We start from the raw sequence: 27,898 nt of genomic DNA, 5'->3' as shown, positions 1-27,898 counted from the left end.
ATCGCGTAAATGTAGGATGAGTAAGTAAATAAATAAATAAGAGCGCGTGAGCGTCATCTGCAGTGTGTAGCATCTACATCTACTTGCACCACCTGAAGACAACGACCGACTCTGGCTGCTGGGAAATAAAGAAACGGGGGAAAAGACACGAGTTATCAGCGGAGAGGAAGGACGACGGACAAAATCAACGAGACTGTCCTTGTTATATCCTTGTGATAGGAGTAATTGAACAGCGGTTCCTTGTATTTGAGGGAAGGAGGTAGAAGGGGGTATCAGTGCTGCAGCGGCCGCCGTGATGCTTTACACATGTAGGCACGTTTGAAGCAGTTCATCCCCGCCCTGTGTGGATCTGACCGAACCGAACCGACTGTACAATAACGGATTTAATAGGGGGACGCTGGACGGCTCTGAAAAGGACTTGAGGCGCAGAACTGGGGACTGGTAATATGACGATAACATTTAATTAATAAGAGATGCATTTGAACCTGTATGGAGGAGATAAATGACGGGATTTAAATCGCCCATTTGTTTTTCAACATGGATTAATTGGCCCATGATCACTGGATAGAAGGCTTATTTCGTCCGAGTTTTAATACAGTAGCCTACCGATTTATGCCTCTAGCCTATAAATATTTAAATAAAGACCAAATTTAGGCCGATGACTTTCTGATGACGACAGTACGGCAGAGATGTCTTTATTGTAGAAATATGTGTTCACACCGGTATCTCTTCATAAAGATATAGACAATTACATTCACCCTTGTGCTTATTTCCACGTCTAATCTCGTTTTGGGGGGGTTTAATGTAACACGAGCGAGAGACGCGTCATATTGAACACTGATAGCTTTTACTTCTACCATCCCTCTGTCTACAATTTAGACCAGGTTAGATAACTTCTGTCTTTAGTCGATCCCTGCTTGTCCATTTGACTTTTTTCAATCCAAGAAAAAATAAATACATTTCTGACTCAGTAACAAGGCGCTTTGGGTGCCTATTCCGGCTGTTGGCTTCCTCCTTCGAACAGTCTTCTGCCGAGAGCCACCTTTGCAGCGATGGAGACCCCCACGAAGCTACCTCCGTCGAGCCCATCCTCGCCGACCACGGGCTTCTCTGTGCCGAGCGCGGAGAAGGTAGACGGCTTCCCCCGCCGCTCGATGCGCCGTGCCCGGCAGCGACGGTCCCACAGCTCCTCACAGTTCCGCTATCAGAGCTCCCAGGTGGAGCTCACGCCGCTGCCCTTACTTAAAGGTAGGTTCCTTTAACTGGGACGTGAGGTGGTTTGTTTTTAATGTTTTAATGACATGTTATTTAGCAAGTAACGAGAATAGTTATTCATCCCCTGATACAAAAATAGACTATTACAGCCATTTTGGTGAACTCCGTGTCTTCTTGAGCATCCTTAAGAGATGGTACCTCCATAAGGACTTCAAATGTAACTAAATCTTCCCAGGAGCACAGCTAGACTCAGCAGATTTTCCTTTAATGCTTCCATCATTCAAGGGTACATCATTTAAAAGATGTACACATTTTTTTGACTGAACTGAACTTGTGGCTATACTGGAAATGGGGGGTTGTAACATTAATTTCAACTCAACTTAAATATATTGTGTTGTAGAAAGTTAACTAAGATTAGATGTATCAAAGTAACTCAAATGAGTCTATTACAGTACTAGTTAGCATGATAATCTGCAAGAATCGCAGGAAAGAAGAAACTGTTCATTGCTGTGGGATTTGCATAGTAATCATTAAGTAAAGCAACATAAACCATAGTAGTATCTGGCTTAAGAACACATTGTATAACATCTTCAGTCATAGTCCCATGCAAAGCTTGCTGGGAATCTGAAATCCATTGTGCAGTTTTAATGAATGGCAATGAAAATTATTCATTAAGTCCAGCATGCATTGTATTAGTAAATGATTCACAATGATTCACGAATGCACAAGTAAACTTCTGTTTTACTAATTAAAGGGATGGTTCACCCAAAAATTAAGATTCTGTCATCATTTACTCACCCTCAAGTTGTTCTAAACCTGCATGAATTGAGGGTATGCATTGATGTCACTTTCCCGCCGGACACCCCCTTAGCCGGACTGAGTGGCAAAAGAGCCTGCTGAATGACTGGATTTAATAGGGAAAACTGCAAAAACGAGAGTAAAACAAACGATAATTAGTTTAAACTAAAGGTTGGACTCGATATAGTGTTACTTACAAATTACCAAAGTTCCGGTGATTCATGGATATTGGCATGCAGCCAGGAATCGTGTTTCCTGACATATATATGTGCCTGATTTACACGCCGGGGGAAATATATAAAGCAAATTTGCCTGTGAACGCTTTATATAAATACAATATAGGTAAGTCTAAATACGGGTCATCATTTATATCAATGTTATATATATATATATATATCGTCATATCGTCCAGCCCTAAAACTTTTATAGTTTTTGTCAGTGTTTATTTAAAAATATTCAATTATGCAGAATATAATATCGTAAATATTTAAGAAGAGTTGTCAATACAATATATAACAATACAATATATAGTGGATGATTTAACCCCAAAATTCAACATATTGACACAAAATGATAACTGCAAATTGATGTTTCACTGTCTGGAGTCCAGTTGTTTCTGTGAATTGCAGCGATACATTTGCTTCTCTTTTCTCTACGGCACTCTGTAGAAATATATTTCAGATTTCTTGACAAATCTATTTGTACAGTCAATCTCAAAGCTCTTTCCCGTTTTAGATGTGTTTTGTGTGTTTTTTGCGGCATTCACGATGAAAACCAATGCTGCCACTCAGTCTTTTTGTCACTCAGTGGGCGTAACCACAGTCACTCCGGCTGATGGTGATGTCACGTGCATACCCTCTATTTCATTCTTCTGCTGAACACGAAAAAGAAGACATTTTGAAGAATATTGGTAACCAAACAGTTGATGGGCCCCATTGACTTCTGGGCTCCAATTGTTTGGTTATCGACATTCTTCAAAATATCTTCTTTTGTGTTCAGCAGAAGAGAGAAACTCATACAGGTTTGGAACAACTTGAGGGAGAGTAAATGATGGCAGAATTTTCATTTTTGAGCGAACTGTCCCTTTAAGTGGATTGAATGCAATGAAATTAAGTAGGAATTGTGTTGCATTAACTCAATTTAACTAAAGCAAAACTATTTTTTTTAACGCAATGTTCTTTCCAGTTGCATTGACTTAGTCATTGGCAAGTTCTTTGCAAGTTTATGAATCTTTGTGGTTGAAAGCATCCTCAGTCTGAAGACCCTGATATTTACACTTCCATATGCTCATTTCGGTCATCCACCTGAAGTGAGGGAGAAACTCTTAAGTGTCTGGGAAGCTACTGATAATATTTGTGGAGGGTAAGTCTTAAATAAGCAATTGGATTATGATGCATATGAGTAGATGCATTGTAGAGTTACTATGAATAACCACAAATAATACAGTGTTGTCCCACAGTATTTTCTGGACGGCACTAAATTTCATAGGTTTTCCAAGTTCTCACACAACTTCATGATTCACACTTCAGCAGGATATGATTCACCTCCTCTTATGCAGGAATAATCTGAGTTACATTTCCAGTGAAGTAAGATTTAGTGGTGCCAGTTTTAATGAGACTCTCCAGCTGAGGTTTTGCTGCCAGTTGGTGTGTCACAGGGGGTCCAGACTGAGCCTCTGTCCTGCTTAACCATCCAACTGACCTGCTTTTAGTCATTCACATGACACTGAGATACATCTCCTGTGTTAATCAATGTCTGTCTCTTTTACTCTTACTAAGTCCAGTAGATTTAACTTCAGCGCTATGACTGGCTGTAGGTTTAGCTCTGGTTTTATTTCTTAACCCATAACTGTATAAAATGCACTGTGTTGTGGTATTCTGGATGCTTGTGTTAGATTATACCTCATAAAACTTGAGTTTATGGCAGTTATGGATTGGCAAACGTCTACTATCAGTGTGCTAAAAAGTTGTGTTTTTTTGTTTAACATGTACCTGCTACAGATTTGAGCTCCATTAATGGCACAGGATATTTAGATGTGACATATATAATGCTCTTTAAACACAAGATTAGCTTAGTGGAGCATGACAGACACTACCTAATATAGAACCTGTGAGTGTTTGTTGGGGCTGTGAATTTACCTGAGCCCCTGTCTGTGCTTGTGTGTAATAGAAAGTAAGTGAAGAAAACAGCTGAGATGCTCTATCAGTCCAAAACATGACCGGAGTCTTTAATTGGTTTACCAGCCAAAAATATGGCCAACACTGCCAGGTTTGCTAGCTTGGGTTATAGTTACCGGAAAAAAAGACTGCAGGCTGCAGTATTGTGAGCCATTGGTGGTGTTTATTCTCATTTGCAAACATTCAAATTCTGCTCTTCAAAGTTCATTTGTGTTGTTATTTCTACCTAAGTCTCTGGAGTGACATCACTACTAGTCCTCGTGAATTTGTGAGCGTGTGTCTCTGTAAATAGCTGTCACTGCTGTAGGGAAAGTGTTTTCCAATTGGACAATGGGCAGCTCAGAGCTCTCAGCCTCATTCGCATAGTGACTCGTCTACACATTCAAAACTCATCAATTTCATAAGTGAAACAGAAATGAGAGTGCTTGTTGGGTTAGCCATGACAGCATCTCATATCTATTAGCAATAACCTTAGAGTGTGAAGATTACTGTACCGTTATTTTGCAATTGTGAATCATTATTTCAGGGTAAGAACATAGTGGTGGGTATATATCTGCCTTCTTCTTCCTGCAGGGTCCAGCTGGTCAGGGCTGGTGTAAGGTTACAGTACACAGAAGGCCTGCTCCCTCTCTGGCCTCCTTCGATCAATAAAGAGGGCAAGAGAGGAAGAGGGAGAGAATAAAAGAGGGAGTGAGTGATTATCGAGACAGGGAAGAGAAAAAGAGCATTAGAGAAAGCGAGAGAGTGAAATGGATAAGCATGTGAAGCTGTAAGTGCAGGAACAGTGTACCGAGGGAGAGTTATTGTTGAGGACAAAATGTAGAAAAGGGATCCCCCACCCACAGTAATATTGTGAATTATTATTAACATTAACATAGCAGTTTTCTATTTTAATATATTTTAAAATGTAAATTATTCCTGTGATGGTACTTTTAGCAGCCATTACTCCAGTCTTCAGTGTCACATGATCCTTCAGAAATCATTCTAATTTGCCAATTTGGTTTAAAAAACATTTATTATTATTATCAATGTTGAAAATAGGTTTAATATCCTTTTGTTATTGTTTTCAGGATAGAACTTTCAAAAGAACAGCATTTATTTAAACACATTTTTTTTTTAGCATTGTAAAAGTCTTTACTGTCACTTTTAATGATAAGTATATACTGTATATGTATACATATCTTTATCCTAGGACTAGCAGAACTGCACCAGTAAATGATCAGATTAACATCATGATGCCCATATTATTTGAAGACCATTCCACATTCTCCAAAAAAATCTCATGTGAGACGTGGCAGTTCAAAACTCCTGTTTTAACATGCATTATTTTTGCTTGGCTGTTTTATGGGTTGTGGTGGCTCAAAAATACAGGAACTCAACAGCCACACAAACACAGTAATAACTCTTTAAGCAGAAAGACTTTACCCATTAAAATCACAGTACCACAGAAAGAGATCCACAGAGTGAGAGAGGGATGGAGAGGAGGGGTAAAAGGAGATCATGAGGAGAGGAACAAGGAAGAGGGATGACATCATCTCTCCTGCTCTCTCTGCACTGTTTTCTTTCCCTATACTATGCATCTCTCTCTCTCTCTCTCTCTCTCTCTCTCTCTCTCTCTCTCTCTCTCTCTCTCTCTCTCTCTCTCTCTCTCTCTCTCTCTCTCTCTCTCTCTCTCTCTCTCTCTCTCTCTCTCCGTCCCACTGTTGCTTATTGGCCACTATATTTAGCAGCTTTGCATGTTCAACATTACAGCATGTTTAGAGTGACGACTGGTCTAACTAGAGTGATATCATTCAACTTTAGACGTAAAACTGCTGCTATGTTTTTCAATATGATAGTTTTCACATTCTTTCCATGATTTAAGCTCATTTCAAATACAAATTTGATTAATTCTCTCAGTTCTCAGCTTCGCTCTTCCTCTAATTCGCTGTACATCTCCAGTTCCTCTTGTCTCCACCCTCTTTTTCTCTCTCTCACACTTTTCCCAAGACAATTTCGTTTTTCTGTTCAGACTGCTGTGGCTGTGTCATGCTCTTTTGCACCTTATCCTTCCCCCGGTCTACAAACAATCACACCAGCCTCTTTTCATCACATTCACTTCAGCAATCGTCATTTTCGCTTTGTTGATTTCTTGGTCTGTCTGTCTCCTTTGACTTTACCTGCTGCACTCTGACTCTAGGTTGACTCTAGCTGTGGCAGACTGTGAATGTTAAGACTAATCCATTTTTAATGGAGAGTAATTGTACGAAGTAGCAGGCTGAGGCTAAAGAAAAAGAGATATTGAGAGGCAGAGAGAGAGATTCACATGTCGAAGTACAGGAACAGTAGGGTATGTAGTTGTGTTGAGTTTTTAAATGAATGGAGTAGATTGTCATGGTTATTGTGCCTCGAGGCGCTATGTCCACAGAGGGCCGAGACAGCGCAGGGTTAAAGATAGCACCCGCTAATCCTGTTAGCACCACACGCCTCCACTCATTTCTCATTAGCATCCCGTCCATCCACTTCAAGAAATCTGCATTAATATACTCTGTCTATAGATCCAAGTATAGATCCAACCATCCTTAATGTAATTGTTCTGTTGGAGAGCATAAATATTAAGGTACTTTAATGGCATTGATGGTTCCATGAAGAAACTTAAGCATCCATGGATGGAACCTTTCCAGTGCACAAAAGGTTCTTTATAGTGGGAAAAGGCTCTCAAGATGATCATAAATGTTCTTCACTACACTAAGAAAAAACTGTTTTTAAAGACAGGTTCTTTGGGGAACCCAAAAATGTTCTTATATTGCATCGCTTTACACTCTTAGAAGAAAAGGTTCTGTTAAACTTGAAAGAATCATGCAATCATTTAAGACATTAGAATCTTTTTTGCATAAAAGGTTGTTTAAATTGAGTAAAGAACACTTGGGTTCTATGTAGAAACCCACTGGACTTTGTTTTCTAAGAGTGTAGCGTTACAAAAAAGTACTGTGGTGGGACCATGATACAGTTATGCTCATATATCATATTTATGTGCATGAGATTTCAAGATTCTTTCTGGTTTTACTATGGTATGTTTTTTAGAAAAAGACGAAAAAACATCACATTTACATTTATGCATTTAGCAGACACATTTATCCGAAGCAAACTACAAAAGAGGAACATAAGAATTAACAATGTTCATAGTATACAGTGCCTGGCTTATTGGGAAGCTAGACTAGGAAAAATATAGTAAACTCATGGTAAATGTGCAGTATATTTGTGTGTATACATGTATATTAGATTACATGTCCTCTCCTTCCTGTCCCTCAGATGCTCCAGTGGCAGAAGTTCATGACTTGTTCTGTAAGAAGCTGCAGCAGTGTTGTGTGCTTTTTGACTTTCTGGACTGTGTCGCCGACCTGAAGGGGAAAGAGATCAAACGTGCTGCGCTGAACGAGCTTGTGGAGAGCGTGGCCACCAGTCGCGGAGTCCTCATCGAACCCCTTTACCCAGAGGCTATTAAGATGGTGAGATGAATCGCGAAAGAGAGAAAAAGTGATGGAGTAGGATGGAATTTGATAAAAGAGCAGAGGAGGCAGAGGGAGATAAATCATTTTGAGGGATGTACAGGATCTCCAATGCACTAAAGTGCACTTAAAGACTCAGAAGCATTTACGTTTCTTTGTGTTTAGCTACATTAGCTCTGTACTGTATGTGGCTGAAATACAAAAACAGCTTAATTGAGGAGCAATTGATTTTTCTTAACTGGTCCGTTTATGTTTTGATTTGAAAGACAAAGGGGGGGATTCACTAAGAATGAATTTACGGTGTCTGATAGTGCTGTTTATTTGCATATGCTTGTTTGTTTTAGCCCCTTGTTTACTAGAGGAATTATGCAAATCAAGTAACAATGACTGTTGCTCTGATCAATAGAAAATGTACTCAAATATCTTTTAAAAATTAATTCCATTTACTTGCATTCTGTCTACGGAAATGGCACAACATTGTGCAGTTGCGCAAAGTTTTGAGAATAAGGGTGGAACCTATACTGAGCAGTTCCAAAGAAAAGCAGCACTGAAAAGAATTACAGTGATTTAAAAGGACAGTTTTATTAAAAATGACAATTCGGTCATAATTTACTCACCCATGTCATTACAAACCTGTATGACTTAATTTCTTCTGTAGAACATAAAAGAAGATTTCAATGGAAATCAACAGTAACCAATGCTGTCTGGTTACCAACATTCTCCAAAAATATATTTTGTGTTCTACAGAAGAAAGAAAGCCGTGTTTGGACACAGTGTTGTGAAAATTATGACAGAATTTTCTTTTTTGGGTGAACTATCCCTTTAATTTAAATATTCACAGCATAAGGGAACAATTGAATATGACTATACAGTCTGCAGAGGGTCTCAACTCTGGCCCTCGAGGGTCACTTACCTGCAGAGTTTTGCTCCAAACCTAATCAAATACACCTTAGACAAGATAATAAAGCTCATAAAGATTAATAGACAGTTATAGGCAGTTGAGTTTGTTTAAAGGGTTAGTTCATCCAAAAAGGAAAATTCTGTCATTAATTACTCAGTCTCATGTCGTTCCAAACCCGTTCATCTTCGGAACACTAATGAAGATATTTTTGATGAAATCTGAGAGATTTCTGACCTTAGTTCTTTACATTTCATTTGCTATGGGGACGCAATGGTATTGGGGAAGCAAAATACAACTTTTCAACCCCTCTTCTTCCTGTAGATCTCAGTGAACATTTTTAGAACCCTCCCACCCAGTGAGAACCCTGAGTTTGACCCAGAGGAGGATGAACCAGCTCTGGAAGCCTCCTGGCCACACTTACAGGTACATGTACATCTCAAATTCTCATACAAACAAACACACTAACACACACACAGCATGGACTGAGTAAGCATTATGAGTTTTTTTATAGCTTGTGTCCCAGCTCCGATGTCATTTCCTCTCTCTTTCCCTCCTATACTTTCTTTTTTATCTAGTTGGTGTATGAGTTCTTTTTACGCTTTCTTGAGAGTCCAGATTTCCAGCCTTCTCTTGCCAAGCGCTACGTGGACCAGAAGTTTGTTCTACAGGTACAGAGCTAGTATAGGTGTAGAGGTATAGATATAGAGGCTTTGTGTGATTAAACAAACATTTGAAAACCTTATATATATATATATATATATATATATATATATATATATATATAATATGTGTGTATATATATATAATATGTGTGTATATATATATATTATATATATATATATAATATGTGTATATATATGTGTATATATATATATATATATATTTTATAGTCTGCATATGTTTAATACAATTATATATAATTCAGTTTAATTAATAATGCAATATATATATATATATATATATAGTGTGATTTCAAATATTTGTGAACCCCTTGTAAATCGAAAAGACTGCATAATAGTGAATATATACTTTGCATGTTTAATTTAATTATATGTAATTCAGTTTAATTAATAATAGTAAAAAAAAATAAAAATATATATATATTTTTTTTTTTTCTTTTAAATAAATAAATTTTAATTTTGTATGTTATATTCTGCGTATATTATTTTATCTATAAATGATCATTATTTTATCATAAATAAAATAAATATATAATGAAACGGTGTGAATGAAAATGGACAAGTAAAGTGAAGTCAAGGCTATCTTAGTCCATCTTCAAGTCCAGTGTTTGGAGACAAACATTGCTATTTTGTAGTTTTGGCACACACTGTTGAACATTTTATGTTTTTTTCTTTTTGATATCTTGATACCAAATATATATCAAATTGATATCTTAGCAGCAATATGATATGTTAAATCATATCATAGTCAAAACACAACAGTCTACCCTCCGGGTTTGAGTTTAAACTTTATCATTCACACTAATTATAAACATTCCCTTTAAGTGTTAGGACATATGATTAGTGCTTTTAATAAAGTGCAAAAAGGCTGACTTGTATGTGTGTGTGTGTGTGTGTGTGTGTGTGGATGTAGCTGCTGGAGTTATTTGACAGTGAGGACCCCAGAGAGAGAGAATATCTGAAGACTATCCTGCACCGTGTCTATGGCAAACTCCTGGGCTTGAGGGCCTACATCCGCAAACAGATCAACAACATCTTCCTCAGGTCAGACACAGTCATGTAGACAAAAAGCATGACCAGTATTGATATTACACAGACAATAACTGCTCTTTGTTCGCCTCTAAAATGTCATCTTTTTTTAAACTCTGCAGGTTCATCTATGAAACTGAGCGTTTCAATGGAGTTGCTGAACTTCTGGAAATTTTGGGAAGGTAGATACTCTTTCAAACTCATAATAGAAAGCACACTACATTTGTGTTAAAAATCTGCTCAGATGATGTTTATATAGCAAACCAATGTAAATTTGAATATTATAAGGTAGATCCCTGTGGTTTATTCATTGTTTCCAGTGTTAGGAGGTACATAAAATATCGACATTTACATTTACATTTACGACATTTGTACTATAATCTATCTTGAATGAGTAAATTATAGTTTTACACAACTTAATGTGTCAGTAGATTACTGGAGAGATGCTTTATGGTGGTGATTCAGACAAAGATCTCCGACATGAGCGCTTGCTGCATGTTCCTGCTGCCTGTTCCCCAGTCATATCTCCCTTCTTTAGCGTGTACAGCCATGTAATTCACAGCCATGTTCTCTGTCTGCGAAACCAGCGCTGCTTTGCATATTGGGTTCAATGTACACAAAATGGTGCCTCAGTGTGTTTAATAGCATAAACAAAGCAAACCTTTGACAGAGAGAAACAGGGGAAGAGAGAGACAACCAGGGGGAGGCATGAGTCACGGTGTTGGGGATGGAGGTCTAAATTCAGGTTGATGCCAGTAGTATTTATAGTTTCTCCCACCCACACATCTCTCTGATCACTACTGAAGAGAGAATGAGGTAGAACGAGGGAGAGAGAGAGATAGAGAGAGAGCTGTGTGTATATATATAAATATCTTTACATAACTATATACATTTTTTATTACAATTTTTTTAAATATTTTAAAATCTTTAAAATTGAAATATATTTCAATATTTATAATATTTAATATTAATATTATATTAATATTTAAACAATAAATAAAATGTATATTTCATAAAATACAGGAATATTCTACAAAATATATTTAAACAGCTTTATCAATGCTCCTTAGGAATAGAAAAAAGCCCAAATTTAAATCAAATATATTTTCAATTTAGAGATTTCCGAATTATTCAATTGTTTCAAATGTTTTATTTTTCAAATAATATATATATATATATATATATATATATATATTATTTGAAAAATAAAATATAAGATATAAGCAAAGTAAAAAGAAGAAAAGAGGAATAATGCAACAGAAGGAGAGACGGGGAAGATAACAGATAGAATTAGAGAAAGATTGAGTATGTAAAATGAGAGACAAAGAGCGAAGAAGATAGAGAGTTGATTGTAGCATAAAAGAGAAACGGAGCAAGACAGTGTAGATGGAATAGCATAAAAATAACAGTTAGCGTAGCATTAAATAACAGTTAAGCAATGGGAGGAACAGACTGAGTAGAAGAACAAAAATAAAACTAAAGAATTTTGAGAGAAAGAGAGGAAGAGAACGGCAGAAAGAGAGCAAGGATGTGGAGTGGGGGGGTTAGTGGGAGATTAACTGATGAACAATAATGTGGTGAATGAGTGTACAGAGCATCATCAGAACGACTGATACTAATCCTGTTTATTCTCCATTTTCTCTTTTCCGTCTCCTCTCCTCTCCTCTCCTCTCCTCTCCTCTCCTCTCCTCTCCTCTCCTCTCCTCTCCTCTCCTCTCCTCTCCTCTCCTCTCCTCTCCTCTCCTCTCCTCTCCTCTCCTCTCCTCTTTTCCAGTATCATAAATGGCTTTGCTCTGCCTCTCAAATCAGAGCACAAGCAGTTCCTGGTGAGGGTCCTGATCCCCCTGCACACTGCCAAGTCTCTCTCCATTTTTCATGCGCAGGTTAGAGTCAGACACCCAGACACAGCCACACTGGGGATGCACATACAGATCTCATGCTGTTAATTAATGAACTGTAATGGGATATTATACCACAAGGGGGGGCTAAATACTAATGCAAATTAACTTCATACATCCACAAAAATGATCAGTTGGTGGTCATTGCTAGAATTTTTTTTTTGATATTTTCTATGCATTAACATGAATACATTTTTAGTGTCCAAAAGTAATTTTGGACATTTTTTGGACACTGCATTAAAGTCTGAACTCATCTTGCCTTGATGTGTGTGTGCCTATGACTGTTTACACATACAAAAGGTTGGGGTCAGTATGATTTATTAATACTTTTATTCAGCAAGGATACATTAAAGGGGTGGTTGATTATGATTTCACTTTTCTAACTTTAGTTAGTTTGTAATGTTGCTGTTTGAGCATAAACAACATCGGCAAAGTTATGATGCTCAAAGTTCAAAGCAAAGGGAGATATTTGCTTTTTAAGAAACGTTTGCTACAACAAACGGCTGGTAGGGACTACACAAGCTTCCTAAAATTTACATAACCCCCGGGAACGCGATTTATAGATTATCATGATAGAATATGCTAATGAGTGACTAGAAGATAACTACACAGAAGCTACCTAAATTCATCAACTAACCATTCAGAAATGTCCTATTGCATTCTACATGTTGTCACTTCTTCTTGAGTCTCTCCATTGTTTGACTCCGGTTTGAACATAAAAGGCTAAATGTTTTTGAAATTTTCTGTGTGAGGTAAAAGGACACAAGCTGTTGAAGCTCCGCCCTCTGTGCTGGGAGCAGCAGCTCATTTGCATTTAAAGGGACAGACACAAAAACAGTGCGTTTTTGCTCACCCTCAAACAGTGACAATTTTAACATGCTAATATCTGTGGGGTATTTTGAGCTAAAACTTCACATACACACTCAGGGGACATCAGAAACTTATTTTACATCTTGTGAAAAGGGCATTATACCACCCCTTTAAATTGATAATTTGCTTTATTACAAGTAATTTATATTTCAAATAAATTCTGTTTAATAGTTTAATCAAAGAATAAAAAAGTATCACAAAAATATTAAGCAGCATAACTGGTTTCATCTTTGATAATAATAAGAAATGTTTCTTGAGCTCCAAATAAGCATGATTTCTGAGTGAATGGAGTAATGATGCTGAAAATGCAGCATTGCCATCACAGGAGTACTTTTAATTTTAAAATATATTAAAATGTAAACAATAATTTTGAATCGTAATAATATTTCAAAATATTACTGTTTTTCTGTATTTTTCGTTTTACTGTATTTGATCAAATAAACACAGCCTTGGTGAGCATAAAAATCTTACCGACCCCAATCCTTTGAACTGTAATGCACATGCATTCTCACAATAGATTCAGTATATTATTCCTCATATTAACAGCATGTTATGTCTGAAAAGTGCTTTAGTAATACTAGTACTGCCTGTTTGTATATGTCTATAAGTGTGTGTGTGTATTCTGAAAGTGCTTGTCCTACATTCCTACACTCGCCCTTTCCCTTGTCAATATCACCCCATCCATAATTCAGTGCCCACACTCCGGGCTGTTTATACTTCCTACTCGCCACAAGGACATAAAGAGCTCTCCCAGGGAATGCCTTTGGGTGGCCAGACTTATTTTATGTAGCTTCCATAGAAACAGAAGGACAGCGCAGCCAAATCCTTAATCACACTTCCCTCAAGGCTTCTTCAGAACATCACACGTTTCTAGAGAGCTCTTAGCGAGATGAAAGGCTAAATACCGAACTCTATTTTTATAAACGGTTTTGTCACCAGTATTAAGTGTGCATTTCAGTGATTCTTTTGCCCTCCGTGTAACCCGTGGCTGTTGTGATTTGGTTACTATTTTATTTGTTTGCATAGGAACTAATGGTGAGTGGTTGAGTTAAGTCTGGGGGATTTATCCTGGATGATTAGAGCTTAGTCCCCATTGAGCCTCAAACTACTGAGTGACACCAGGGGATATTTTTTCACTGAGGTGTCTCTAGGGTATGGGATTTTTATCTCGTGCCAAGTTAAAACATACCAAAGCCTTGTAAAGTGTTGAGAGTTAATCTTAGTTTTACCTTAATTGCCAGTAATTTACAGTTTATGGTTGGTCCTCAGGTAGACAAAATATACAAACACGCACACACACACACACACACACACACACACACACACACACACACACACACACACACACACACACACACACACACACACACACACACACACACACACACAGACTTATGTTTCCACCTCAGAGTTAAAGAAAATACAATTGTGAGATCAAATTAAGTCAGATATAAAGTCACAATTATGAAACAGAAAGTAGCAGTTATGATATAAAGGCACAAAAGTGAGATGTAAAGTTTCAGATTTAAGATTTGCAATTTTGAGATATAAAGTTACAAACAAAGAAATTAAGTTTGCAATTATGGGATGAAGTTGCAATTATGATGAACAAAGTTGCAGTTGTAAGATATGAAGTTATATAATTGGGACATATAAAGTTATTTGTAAGATATATTTGTGAGATTTATTATGCTGAGAGCAAACAGGCTTCCGTGATCTTCTATAAAGATTCAGACACATGCACATAAACAACCTCGCAAGCCAAACATCTTAACCTTTTTGTAAAGCACTGCATAGACTGAAAACTAAGAGGATAATTATGATGTACTTGTTGAAAAAAGAAAAGAAAAAAGAGAGAGAGAGAGAGAGAGAGAGAGAGAGAGAGAGAACAGGAGTTAACAGGGCTCTCACCCCCTGGGGAAAGACATAGGCTTTATGTGACATCAGCCCTTCCAAAGTAGGCACACACACCATTACCATCCTAACAGCTCAACCAGGCAACGGTGGGTGCAGAAGGGCTTCCCTGGCAACAAAAAACACACTCGTGGCCATATCACATGTGTACACTAACACACACACACACACACACACACACACACACACACACACACACACACACACACACACACACACACACACACACACGTAACCTCCCTTTAGAAAAACATCCTTTTCTCACCATTTTGCCTGTAATCTCTGAGGCTCAGGTGCTTTGTGACTCTTTCCTCTTCAGGGAATATATTAATCTGGAAATAAATGCAGCATGTGTGTGCAGACTAAGGATGTCATCATTCAGTTATGTGTAGTCTCATTGGTTTTTCCTGAAGCTCTTAATTGCTTTGTTGAAACTATGAGTCTTGAATAGGTTGTTATGCTGAAATCACTTGGAGTATATTGTATCGATAACCAGTTTTTCAGTTCCTAATCAGCTACCACATTAAAGGGCTGGTTGATTATGAATTCACTTTTCTAACTTTAGTTAGTGTGTAATGTTGCTGTTTGAGCATAAACAACATCTGCAAAGTTACGACGCTCAACGTTTAAAGCAAAGGGAGATATTTTCTTTTAAAGAAATAGCTTTTTAAGGACTACAACAAACGACTGGTAGGGACTACACGACATTCCTCCCGGGTTAGTGACATCACAAACCCTAAAATTTACATAAACCCTTCCCCCGGAACACGATTTATAGATTATCATGACAGAATATGCTAATCAATGACTAGAAGATAACTACACATAAACTACATTAATTCATCAACTAACTGACAACTAACTTTTTCTGAGTTTTATGATTTTTTTTTGCATAGTAAAATAAAACCTGTAGCTGCAGTGTTAAGTGTACTGCTCGGAGTTCCAAACGCAAGTTGAGTAATCCATAATCGTAATCCATATAGCATGCATAAGATCAAAACCACAGGGTAATCAGTCCAGAAAATAATAAAAGGTCCAAGGCACAGACAAACAGGGTAATCCAGGGATTAGAAGATCAAGATCATGACAAGGACAAGGAAACCAAAGATAGCGCCCTGAAATTCAGCGTAACACTAAGGCTACGTTTACACGTGGCCAGTTATTTTCATAAACGGACATTTCACCCTCTCCGTTTTCAGAAAAGTGTTCGTTTACACAAACCCGTGTATATGCCGTCAAGAGCATGCCAAACCTGTAGGTGGCAGTGTAATGAGATGCTCAAGCCCATGTTAGCCAATCAGAATCACGAAAATATAGGTCGCACCTTTGACGCAGTGCAAGTTCTGTCGCATACTGTGACGTCGACTGCCTAAAACTCAGTTTTTCTCAGTTTACATGCAAACGTGCAAACAGAGTTTTCCAAAATCTCCACTCTGGCCGGAGTTTTTTAGAAAGAATCGTTTTCAGAGGCGAATTCTCCGTTTGCGTGTAAACGATGGGCACAACCGAAGGGAAATGTCTCCATTTTTCAAAATAACCATGTACGTGTAAACGGGGCCTAACATGCAGCAAGACTTTGCAAAGAATGACTGAACACACAGGGCTTATATAGGAGAACATAAACAAGATAATAATACACAGGTGGAAGCAATCAGCATACAACGAGTACCAGCAATGAGTCATAGGAAATGCAGTTCATAATGCGATATAGAAGAATGGAGGAGTGCCCTCTGGTGGCTATCATAAGCACTCCGGCTGGCAGGCATGACATGTAGTTTGCTTTTTTTGACAAATAATTGTGTCAGATAGACATCAAGTTTTGTTTTGTGTTCTTCCCTCATATTTAAGATATATATATATATATATATATATATATATATATATATATATATATATATATATATATATATAAAAAAATATTTTTTATATTTGATGTTTATATTTTATATTTTTATAATATATTTTATATATTATTTTATATATTATTTCTATTGATTTTCATTTTTGTAGTTATGGACTTTATCCAATTTCTAAAGCTTGCACCTAACCCAGGCTTTCTCACTTACACCCACATACTGTACTAAAAAGGCAAGCTCCACCACAGAGAAGGTGTCTGGTGTGATGCTCACAAGGAACAGGGCATGTGCCATCACCACTGTGCCCTTGAGCAAGGCAAATAATACAAGGTTCTTCCAGGGGACTGTCCCTGTTAAAACGTTTAGGAAAAAAGTACTGTAATGACATTTACAAACATGTCTGCAAAATTACCATTCTCTAGCCAGCTTATACTGCAGTTTTGCTGTAGTGCACAGCACCTACGTTTTATACATGCTACACATTGGGTTTAACATGGAACTGTTCTTTGTAAATCCAGAAAGCAATCAAAACACATTTGTTGACAAACATCTAGCAGCTATGCCCACATTATTGGCACTTACATATGTATTGTTCAGTATAGGTACGCGCCAATGCATTGACTGCTGCAGAAACTCCCGGTGTGGGCAGATTGATGATAAAGCCATGTGGTGGCATTTAGAATCTTGATTAGAAGAATGGTTTATTTGTGAAGTTAGCTCAGTGCTTCAGATCAAACCATAAAAGGCAGATAAGGGCTGTAATCTTTTTCTCAGTGTCACACACACACACACACACACACACACACACACACACACACACACACACACACACACACACACACACACACACACACACACACACACACACCCTCATACCCTTTAATCAGAGGCACCTGCAGGTAAAATCAATAAGCCTTTGAAGTAAGTGAAGTAGTGTGTAGAAAGCCTGGAAGTGACTTTATTAAAAATCTTTTTGTGCTCTTTTCATGCAGCTGGCTTACTGTGTGGTGCAATTCATGGAGAAGGATGCCACAGTTACAGAACACGTACGTCGAATTTTTTAATAATGTCATGCAGCTTCATATACATACCACTGCGCTGTCACACCAAACTTTTCCTGTACTTCATTAGATCATCAGGGGGCTGCTGAGATACTGGCCAAAAACATGCACTCAGAAAGAGGTAAGAAAAGCACTGCATACATATACTTTTACCTCTCAGACCAAACATCTTTTGTCAGATGAACCCCTTAGACATAAAATATTTACTTGAAGTACCCTCTGAGGGTATATTATATTATATTATATAATATTTTAAAATAATTTAACAACTCATTCACATGTTCGTGGAACTCTGATGTTTATAATAATTATTATTATTATTAGCAGTAGTAGTAGTAGTAGTAGTGTTTTAAAATAAAGATAAATATATTACCGATGTAAATTACAATTGTACTGTAAAATAAAAAATGAATATTTGATAATTATCATGATGAATCATTCGGAAACACTCAGTGTATCAAACTAGTTATTTCATTAAATTGCAGCCTTTGATTTGCTAATCGCTCTAAGCTATATACGATTATTGTGAAGCCGCCCCATTTATATATTTTATTTTTTACATTCTGTATGTATTAGTTGTTGTTTGGCAATGCCGTTGAAATCCACTCATGTTTTCTGATTTCATTTGATGACTCAAAGAGGAAATGTTTGTTAGTGTGTTTGTACAGTATATAACCCTTTCACGTTGAACCCAGGTGATGTTCCTGGGGGAGATCGAGGAGATTCTGGACGTGATTGAACCCTCTCAGTTTATCCGTGTGCAGGAGCCTCTATTCAAACAGATTTCTGCCTGCATCTCCAGCCCTCATTTCCAGGTCAGCTTCCTCTTTCACACCGGAGCATTCCTCCCACACTGTGTCATTCACCAGCGCTGCTTGTCAGGCGTCTGCCTGTAGTACTTGTGAACACGCGGAGGTGATGAACACGCCTGTTTATGTTCTCTTCCCTCATTCTCTCTCTTTATTCTGCCTCAGGTCGCAGAGCGGGCTCTGTATTTCTGGAATAATGAGTACATTCTGAGTCTAATAGAGGAGAACTGCCAGGTCATCCTGCCTCTGGTCTTTGGCACACTGTACAGAGTTTCCAAAGAGCACTGGAACCAGTCAGTATCGTTCTAACATACGTCTAGAATAACGTTAATGCTATTGACATCAATCAAGACTGTTTTGGCATTGGACATTTCTCTGTTGTCTTATTTAGGACGATCATCTCTCTTATCTACAATGTGCTGAAGACGTTCATGGAGATGAACAGCAAGCTCTTTGATGATCTCACTGCCTCCTACAAAGTGGAGAAACAGAAGTGAGTACAGGACTGTGTTAAAGTCAACATGAAACACAATTACAACTATTTTACTGTAGTATGACATGAAACTGGATCTTTCAAGTCTGACCAAACTGAATTGGTTGCATCAAGTGGCCATTACATACAAGAATAAAGCCACGTGGTTGGAGAGCAGGAGTTCAATTAAATTATTTTTGAAATTCAAATACTGTAAAAAAGAAAAAAAGTGAAAACAAAAATTGTGACGTCACATTTTACAAGTCAGGTTCAGAAATTAACCAGAGTTTGGGGGTAAACGTAGACAGTAGAGAGCTGAATAATACAACATAATGATTTAAAATCTGTTTCAGAAGAGCATTTATTGTGTATGATCTCTGACCTGATTCACAACTACCTTTCTGTTTGATGTTTATTTCAATTTAGAGGTAAAAGCCTATTTCTCGTACACCTTTTGGCTTTAATGGACGGCATGCTGTGCCTGACAGTGTTATTATTGTTTACTAAAACTAAAACTAATAAAATCATTTGTATTCATTCAAATAAAGCTGAAATAAAATTAAATATAAATAATAGATGAAAAAACGAAAATAAAATAAGATTAAATTACTAAAATGACTAGAACTAAAAATAAAATCACCAACACTAATAAAAATGACAAAAGCACAACATTAAAGGGGTCATGAACTGCTTGTTATCTATAATGTTATCAAGATTTTTACACCAAAAAAGCATCCTAATTTAGAAGTAATAATACTATTTACAATCCTGTTTTTGACCCTCTCTTTCGAACCCTTCGTTTTGATGGGTGTGCAGCGTTGGACTTGGAGGTAAAGGCCACTGCTACGATTGGGTAACAGTTTTGCATATTAAAATAATTGTCAACATCTACGCATGTGGAATTGTTTTGAAAAGTTCCGTTGTTGAAAATATCTCGTTACCTATAGTTGCCAACAGTGTGAAACATTCATGCGTATTACATATGCTTGGTCTTAACTGTTTAAGTACTTGGAGTTACCACAGTTATAATTGGCAAAAGATGACTTACAGTGTTTTGTGTAAATGGAATTATGAATGAGTGCACCATTGTTTGTCATACTGTCGTTCTTATATACTATTCATAGTTCATCCTTTTCGTATATATTGTCATTTGCAGTGTCGTGTTTTATATAAATTGAAACATTTTGTAATGTCTTACTGATGGCAAAATAGATGTCGCTCACTGAAACTTTTATTTAGGATTACAGCGAATGGCTTAACAAAAGCAGCGTTCTCTACGTCATTTCTTCCGTATCCGATAATAATTCAATGCATTAACCCCATAAATGCCGAAGCAATGGAAAGAACAGCAAGTCACAACTGTTCAGTTTGACTGTGGCGCTGCAGTATAAATCCTCAGTTCATATCAAAAGGTCTGTAGCAATAGTGGCACAAGGTAAAAACTCGGTTACTCACACTTGTGTGTTGCGGCATTACTGTCGGATCCATTGTAGTTGGCACTGCATATTCTTTTATTTTCAGTCTCTCCGAAAAGCGTGGCTGCGTCAAACTGTTTCTTGTTTAAAAACGAATCCGCAGTAAAATGAAGCGAACTAACCCAGCAAGCAATAGCCGTCATTTCACCGTCTAGGTTAACTATAGACCCGATATAGTCCGGCTATGAGTAATCCACTTCCAGCCAAAATAACCGTGAATTTGGTCGTTTTTGCCAAAATTCCATCTTGTAAGCAGTCAGCAGTGATTACAAGGTGTTTGGTTTCATTTCTTTGACATGTTCTATGCGTAGCCTGTGCGTCTATTCTTGGGCTTTGCCTAGTTTTAGCCTAGACGTCAGGGCTGTGTTTGGACGGCCATTAGACGTCTTTTATCTGGAACTTCGCTTTCTTAATGTTAGGATCACAAGGATGCCAACGCAAAGACTGTTGCTGCGTCCCAATTTGCACTATCCGTTCTAAATAGTATTCAAAATGAGAATTAGTGTGTCCAAAATCGGAGTTGCATGTTGACATGAGTATTCCAAAGATACCAGGATAATCTTCTTTTCCGGTTAGAATCCGAAGTGCAGATCCATGCACACTCTAATGGCTAATATTGCCCACAACTCTATATTGTGTTGGACAACAATTCGATTTGAACTACAAACAAGAAAAAAAATCGTACAAAATCTGAAACAAGTCGTTTTCTGAGCTTGGTTTCAATTAGTCCAAGCGTTTTTTGGACTAATGAGGAAGTTTGGAAGTTCGTACAGGATAATTTTAGTCACAATGATGACCTCTTACATGTCAAAAGATTTATTTCTCAATTCATGACCCTTTTAAAATGAAAACTGAAAATATAACAATAAAAGCTTTAAAAATGAAAATATCAATAAATACTATTATAGCATATTAAGTTAACTAAAATTAAAATAACATTGTCTGTATATTTTTAGAAAAACAATATGCCCTCATAACAGTAAAAAAATGCCACTGAAAACCAATTCCATGGGGGCAATTGTATTTAATTTAATTTTATATTTTTTCTATGATTTGATTCTCTGGGATTAAACATGCACCAATGAGACCAGGATTGTGTATTAAAAAGGTAAATGAGTTTTGATTTCATGATGACTTCACATGTATTTCTGCGAGCACAGAAAGTATTTAAATTCTTTTTATCTTCGTCGTATCTTTATCTAAACCCTTTTTACACTCATCCCTATCCCTCTTTCCTCTCCTTCCCTTAGGGAGCTGAAGAAAGAGAGGGAGCGAAACGAGCTGTGGAGGAATTTGGAGGATCTGCATGAGAGGCGACTGCAGAGTCTGACTGAGGCCAGCAGAAACCAGAAGAACCTGCAGGAGAGAGAGAACACTACCAAGAGCCAGTCAGAGACCAGTGCTGCCAACACCACCTAGAAACCACACGCGAACATACAGACACACACACAGACACACATACAGTATCAGAGCACTGTAAAACACAATAATTACCTGACTTGGGAACCGATCAATGCCTCAATTGCTGTCTGAAACACACACACACACACACACACACACACACGAACACACGCACACACCATGCAGACACGACCGTCACAAGCACATGTACGACAGGCTGTCCATATGTAGATATCTGAAAAAACACTGAAGCACACATCACACACAACGAGTGAGATATAAAAGAGAAAAAAATGAGTACCTCTCACATGCGTCCTACTCTTTCATATGCTTCACACACCTGCCTCTCTGCATCTTTTCTTTCTCTTCCTACACGCACCGGGATCATCAACTTTAACATGACTGCATGAGGTGACACACATGCGCACACTCGAAATCAAACACGTACATTGTCCATTACTGTCATTCCAGAACTGGCTCTGTTTCTCGGGCCCAATCCGAGCCCCCCGTCAATCAACCAACAGACTCTGCATACTGTCAAACTCTGAAGAGGAATGAATAATGATGATCCTAAAGATGGAAATTCTTTAAAAGTACAGATTATAATGTTCCTACTTCTACAGCTTATTCTATAAGTACTACTTCTGTGCTAATATAACTGATGTTTTTATATACATATATATATATATATCTATATATATATCTATAAATATGATATCTATGTCTGATTATAGTGTTGGTGGGGGTATTCTAGTGTAGCACCTCATAAACATGACTGAAGTATGCTGCTAGGTAAAACTAAACTTGTTCTGAAGTGACAACACTTTAGTCTGTTCTTATGTTTTTTTAAATATAACATTCAAAACATTTTAGTTTAGCAATATTCTCATCTGTTTCGAATAATGTGTGTCTGGCTATTTTGGGATTTATTTGATTATTATTTAATCAAATTGCTTGCAAACATTCTCTTTTTGTGTTTCAGTACAATTTCAAGAGAGGACAGAGTCTTATTTATGTCTTAATTTTTTGTATATTTGTTTTATGTCGCTTATATTTATTGATGTAGAGTATTGTTAATGGGAAGGAACTGTGTGTGTAGGCATATTGAGAAAGCTTAGGAAGAGACTGATGCGTGGATGTTGTAGAGAAGTTTATTACAGTTTAGAAGAAAACAGGGATTAGATCAGAATGTACCATTCACTTTGAGTGTGCATCAACGCTCAAATGAACTGCCATTGTTGATTATTCATTTACAGTAGTCTGTCTTATTGAGAAAAGCAAACGAAAAGAAAGCATCTGGATTAACACACTTTGTTTGACCTCTGAGAAAGCTGGTATCTGCAGAAACATCTCATTTCATAGGAACAAAATGGAAAAGAAAAATGAAATAGAATAGACACGGCAATAAATATGGACTGAAATTGTATGCATACGTAGCATCACTTAAACTAGAGTTGCACTGTCCTTTTGATCAATGTCTTGTGTTTAAACATAGCAATGTATTTTTGGGGGACAAGCGTCTTTGGGACAGGCCTATGAATGTATAAAAGTGGGATGTAAACATGAAAACTCAGCATCAAGAACACTTGTCATTATTTTCACTCAAAACCTTTGATACATCTAGGTTCTGTGGCCTACAGTATTTATACCCTTTTCCTCTGAAACGTGTTAATTCAGAGCTGGCCCTTTCCTTTAGTTTTAGTCCAGCCGATAACATTAGTTCACAGCATGAAGCTGATGTCATTCAGCTCATTCCTAAAACGCGAGCAGATGTTTAAAACTTGTTTGGTTAAGTTTACATGTAGTGTGTTGTAATGTTCCAGGCTAGATTAATGGGACTTGTAATTAGAGTGATGTCAGACTGTCCTATAAACGAGCTTTAAAACAACAAGGCAGTCGGTGAAGCGACTTCCCAAAAGCTTCTGGCATCTGCTCGTGGACTCAAACAGGTGAGTGCCTTGTTTTATTGCTATTTTGTGTAGGTAATGCTATACGGATAAATTCATTTCTCGCGTCAGTGTCATTAACGTAGGCCTATTTAATCCCAACGCGTTATCAACTGTCTTGTCAACTAGAAATGGAAGAGCAAGTGTCTTGTTTTCATGTAAACGTTTTTTATAACTCGCGTGACCAGAGCTGTTTCACTTTTCCCCTCTGTCAGATGATGCCCTTCAGAAAGAACGACGATACACAGGTTAATTTAAAAGGGTTATAATTAATAGTTAACACTTTCTCTTACATTATAAAACAGAGCTTTTCCAAATATTGTTAAATTAAATGAAAAAAAAAAATTACAATTAAAAGCATTTGTTCTTGGATTAGTTCCCTCCATAACTGCCTGTCAGTCTCGTTTCATAAGTAAATTAGTTTCATAAATTATATTAATTTAGGCTACATTATCGTTTGCTTTCTATTGGGTCTTAACAACAACATCTCAGCCTATTACACAAATAATATACAAAATTCTGTTTTGCTAAATAGTGGTTATTGTTACACAAATTTGCTTGTTCATTAGTGTGGATTTCGTTATGTTGTGAGTTAGTAAAGCACTTTGAGATGTAGGCTATTTTTGTGCTCGAAAAAAATGACAAATGCAACGTCTTGTATGTTATATTTATTTCGAAATTTTCGAAGATTTTTACTAGTAATGTCTTCCCATACAAAACCCCCGGAATATCGCACGCTGGCGACGTCTGCTGGTCACATGTATGTAATTGCAATCAGTGGACCCACTACAAGAACTACAGTATAGGCCTACCCGATTTGGCCACAAATAATTTAAGGTCAGTTACGCAGGGTGTGTATAGTGGTAAAGTAGGACAATGTCTTTATAATTATGCGTATATTGTAACATTACCATATATCAATATTATATTTTTTGTGTGAAATATCTAGCCTATAGCTACATACGTTTCATCATACCTTGTATAAAGCTTAAAAGGTAGGCTTATATGACTGAATAGGTATATTTTTTCCTTTGGGGTATTTGTTCTTATTGATTAAATAGGTAATTAAAATTGTTTTTATGCTAAATGGAACAGGTGAGGAAAAATAGTCCCCAGAAAACATCTGTGAATCCTTGCTAATAATGTCCAAGATTCTCCCAAAACAAAGAAAAACTTTTTAGCAATGCTTAAATAGTAATATCATGTTATCTTTTATGATAAGTCATCATAATGTCTTTCAGAATGTGCGTCGACCGCTTCTCAGTGACCGCTGTGACCTTTCTGCTCCTGTTTCCTGGCTTTTACTCCACCGTGGCTGGGACGACCTTACAGAGTTTTCGTGGTTGTGCGGTACGTGAATTTACTTTTGCGGCTAAGAAGCCTGGATGCAGGAGTCTGCGCATAAGCACTGAGGCATGCTGGGGCCGCTGCCACACCTGGGAGGTGATGGAAACCTGCTATAATATTACTTACTTATATAACTATTAAAAGAAACCAATACGAGAGCATGTGGGGTAAATGTTTGTGTAGTGACATGTGTTCTTGCGTGTTTTGGCATCTCAGAGGCCAGTCCCGGAGCCGCCGTATATCCAGAGGCACCACAGTGTCTGCACCTACAGCCGTACACGCCACCTGACAGCACGTTTACCAGGCTGTGGCCCTGGCATCTCCCCCATCTATCATTACCCTCAGGCTTTACAGTGTGACTGCACCTACTGCTCCTCAAACCACACAGAGTGTGAGACCTTTTAAAGGCACACACACAAACCATCTTTTGCTTATTATGCCAAAAATGATCATAGGTATTATTGTTATGCATTAGAAGTCATATATATATATATATATAAAAAAAAAAAAACATGAAACATAAAACGCAGAAAATGTCATATACTCCTTTATTTCAAAAGATTAGACACATTTTGTGCAAACATCACCTTATAAATATATATATTAGGTAAGATACATTCTTTATGTCATTAGGTGGCACCGACATTAGACAAATGATTTTTTTATTTGAATTATTAGAGAGTATCTGATGCTTTTTTACCATTGTTTTATATTGAATTGATGATGATTTTCTGTCTTTCACTCATGCTGTGTCATCTTAGAACTTTAGATAAAAGATAAAAAGAAGAGAAGATGATAGCCTATATAAAAAAAATGATATACCGTTAAAAAGTTTGGGGTTGGTACGATTTTTTAAAAATGTTTTTGTAATAAAATCTCTTAATAAAGCTCACCAAATCAGTAAAAAGAAGTAATATTGTGAAATATTATTACAATGAACATTTTTTAACTTACTCCAGTCTTTAGTGTCACATGATCCTTCAGAAATCATTCTAATATGCTGATTTGCTGCTCAAGAAACATATTATATTATTATGTTATTATATTATCAATGTTGAAAACAGTTGAGCTGCTTAGAATTTTTGTGGAAACAGTTTTCCAGGATTCTTTGAACAGAAGGTTAGAATGGCATTTATTTCAAAAATGAATCTTGTGTAATATTATAAATATATTTACTGTAACTTGATCAACTGAATGCATTCTAGCTGAATAAAAGTATGAATTTTTTAAATTCTTACCGACCCCAAACTTTTCAGTGTGTATTTCTTTGTCAATTTACAAGTGAAATGAAAATGGTAAAATCAAAAATGTATTTGAATAATAATAAAAACAAAACCAGTCTTATGGGTAATTTTATTAAAATTGAGATTTATACATCATCTGAAAGCTGATGTATGGTTTGTTAGGATAGGACAATATTTGGCCGAGATACAACTATTTGAAAATCTGGAATCTGAGGGTGCAGAAAAATCGAAATATTGAGAAAATCGCCTTTAAAGTTGTCCATTTCTATTGGCGATTGTGCTGCATCCACTCACAAAAATATATTTTTTAGATATTTATGGTGGGAAATTTACAAACTTTCTTCATGGAACATGATCTTTACTTAATATCCTAATGATTTTTGGCATAAAAGAAAAATCGATAATTTTGACCCATACAATGTTTTGTTGGCTATTGCCACAAATATACCCGTGCGACTTGTGACTGGTTTTGTGATCCAGGGTCACAATTGCACAGCAGTACAGCATGAGTGAGGCTTCACGTGGGCTCTCAGTAACGGGATTTGTGACACATGTTGCACCGACAGGCACGTGCAGTCAAGATCTCGATATCATCATGGTGGCGGCCTTGAGGACAGTGCAGACGAACTTTGACCTGAGAAAAGACAGACACAATCAGGTGATAAGCAGAAAGAATATTCTAATTCATAAATCTATATGAATTTACTTTTCTTAGTAATATTTTTGTCAGTAGCCTATTGAAATAATTTACCTAATGGAATAAAATGATTATTGCATTACTGAGCTGGTGGAAATTATGTTCTGAAACCCACAGAGGACCAGATTCATTAAAGTCTTTAGTCATAATAACTCATAATTGGTTCTTCTGATGTAAAATTGGCCGTAGTAACATAATGGTTGGACCTCGTTAACAGTGCCGTACCTTGGCATCCTTGCTAATGGTGCAGCAGCGGGAAGCAGACGTTATGTTGTGGGTGAAGTTGGACGCCAGCAGCACAGAGTAGCGTGAGGGGAACGCGCTGGACTCGCAGTAGCCCACACAAGCGTACACCACTTGAGTTCCTCGACATGTCCCTCGCTTGTCTGTACGTATGGTCACGTTAAATGCTGTAGGCGTAGACAGAGGGATGAATCAGTACTTTATTGTTTAGGAATGAGTCGGGTGCTTGCTTGTAAAAAACGAGGTCTTTTCCACTCACGGTAAAGGTGGCAGCCAGGAGTCGGGGCTTGAAAACTCCTGCTGAGGGGCATCAGCAACACCAACAGAACCACAGGCAACATAAGCACTACCTGGTCAGATGTTACGCAGCGGAACAT

General features: G+C 37.2%; 3 protein-coding genes across 3 annotated transcripts; 2 read left to right on the top strand and 1 right to left on the bottom strand.

Annotated features, from left to right (window-relative positions):
- Positions 1-1,052: 1,052 nt before the first annotated feature.
- On the top strand, positions 1,053-22,062 carry ppp2r5b (protein phosphatase 2, regulatory subunit B', beta; the record flags this gene model as incomplete). Its single annotated transcript, XM_081359456.1, has 13 exons — positions 1,053-1,248; positions 7,482-7,678; positions 8,901-9,002; positions 9,155-9,247; positions 10,173-10,303; positions 10,411-10,470; positions 12,063-12,171; positions 17,819-17,872; positions 17,958-18,008; positions 18,583-18,702; positions 18,862-18,989; positions 19,088-19,189; positions 21,894-22,062. The coding sequence occupies 13 exons, from the start codon at positions 1,053-1,055 to the stop codon at positions 22,060-22,062; spliced, it is 1,512 nt and encodes a 503-aa protein (XP_081215582.1).
- A 3,170-nt stretch (positions 22,063-25,232) lies between these two features.
- LOC308705065 (glycoprotein hormone beta-5-like) lies at positions 25,233-25,742 on the top strand (the record flags this gene model as incomplete). The annotated part of the gene is made up of 2 exons (XM_081389895.1): positions 25,233-25,433; positions 25,554-25,742. The coding sequence occupies 2 exons, from the start codon at positions 25,233-25,235 to the stop codon at positions 25,740-25,742; spliced, it is 390 nt and encodes a 129-aa protein (XP_081246021.1).
- A 1,368-nt stretch (positions 25,743-27,110) lies between these two features.
- On the bottom strand, positions 27,111-27,898 carry gpha2 (glycoprotein hormone subunit alpha 2; the record flags this gene model as incomplete). The annotated part of the gene is made up of 3 exons (XM_081359980.1): positions 27,111-27,215; positions 27,504-27,688; positions 27,781-27,898. The coding sequence occupies 3 exons, from the start codon at positions 27,896-27,898 to the stop codon at positions 27,111-27,113; spliced, it is 408 nt and encodes a 135-aa protein (XP_081216106.1).

The sequence above is a fragment of the Scardinius erythrophthalmus genome (genome assembly GCF_964197995.2).
Source record: "Scardinius erythrophthalmus genome assembly, chromosome: 2".
NCBI classification, from domain to species: domain Eukaryota; kingdom Metazoa; phylum Chordata; class Actinopteri; order Cypriniformes; family Leuciscidae; genus Scardinius; species Scardinius erythrophthalmus.
The sequence above is the reverse complement of the archived record's forward strand: the minus strand, read 5'-3'. Positions and strand labels throughout refer to the sequence as shown.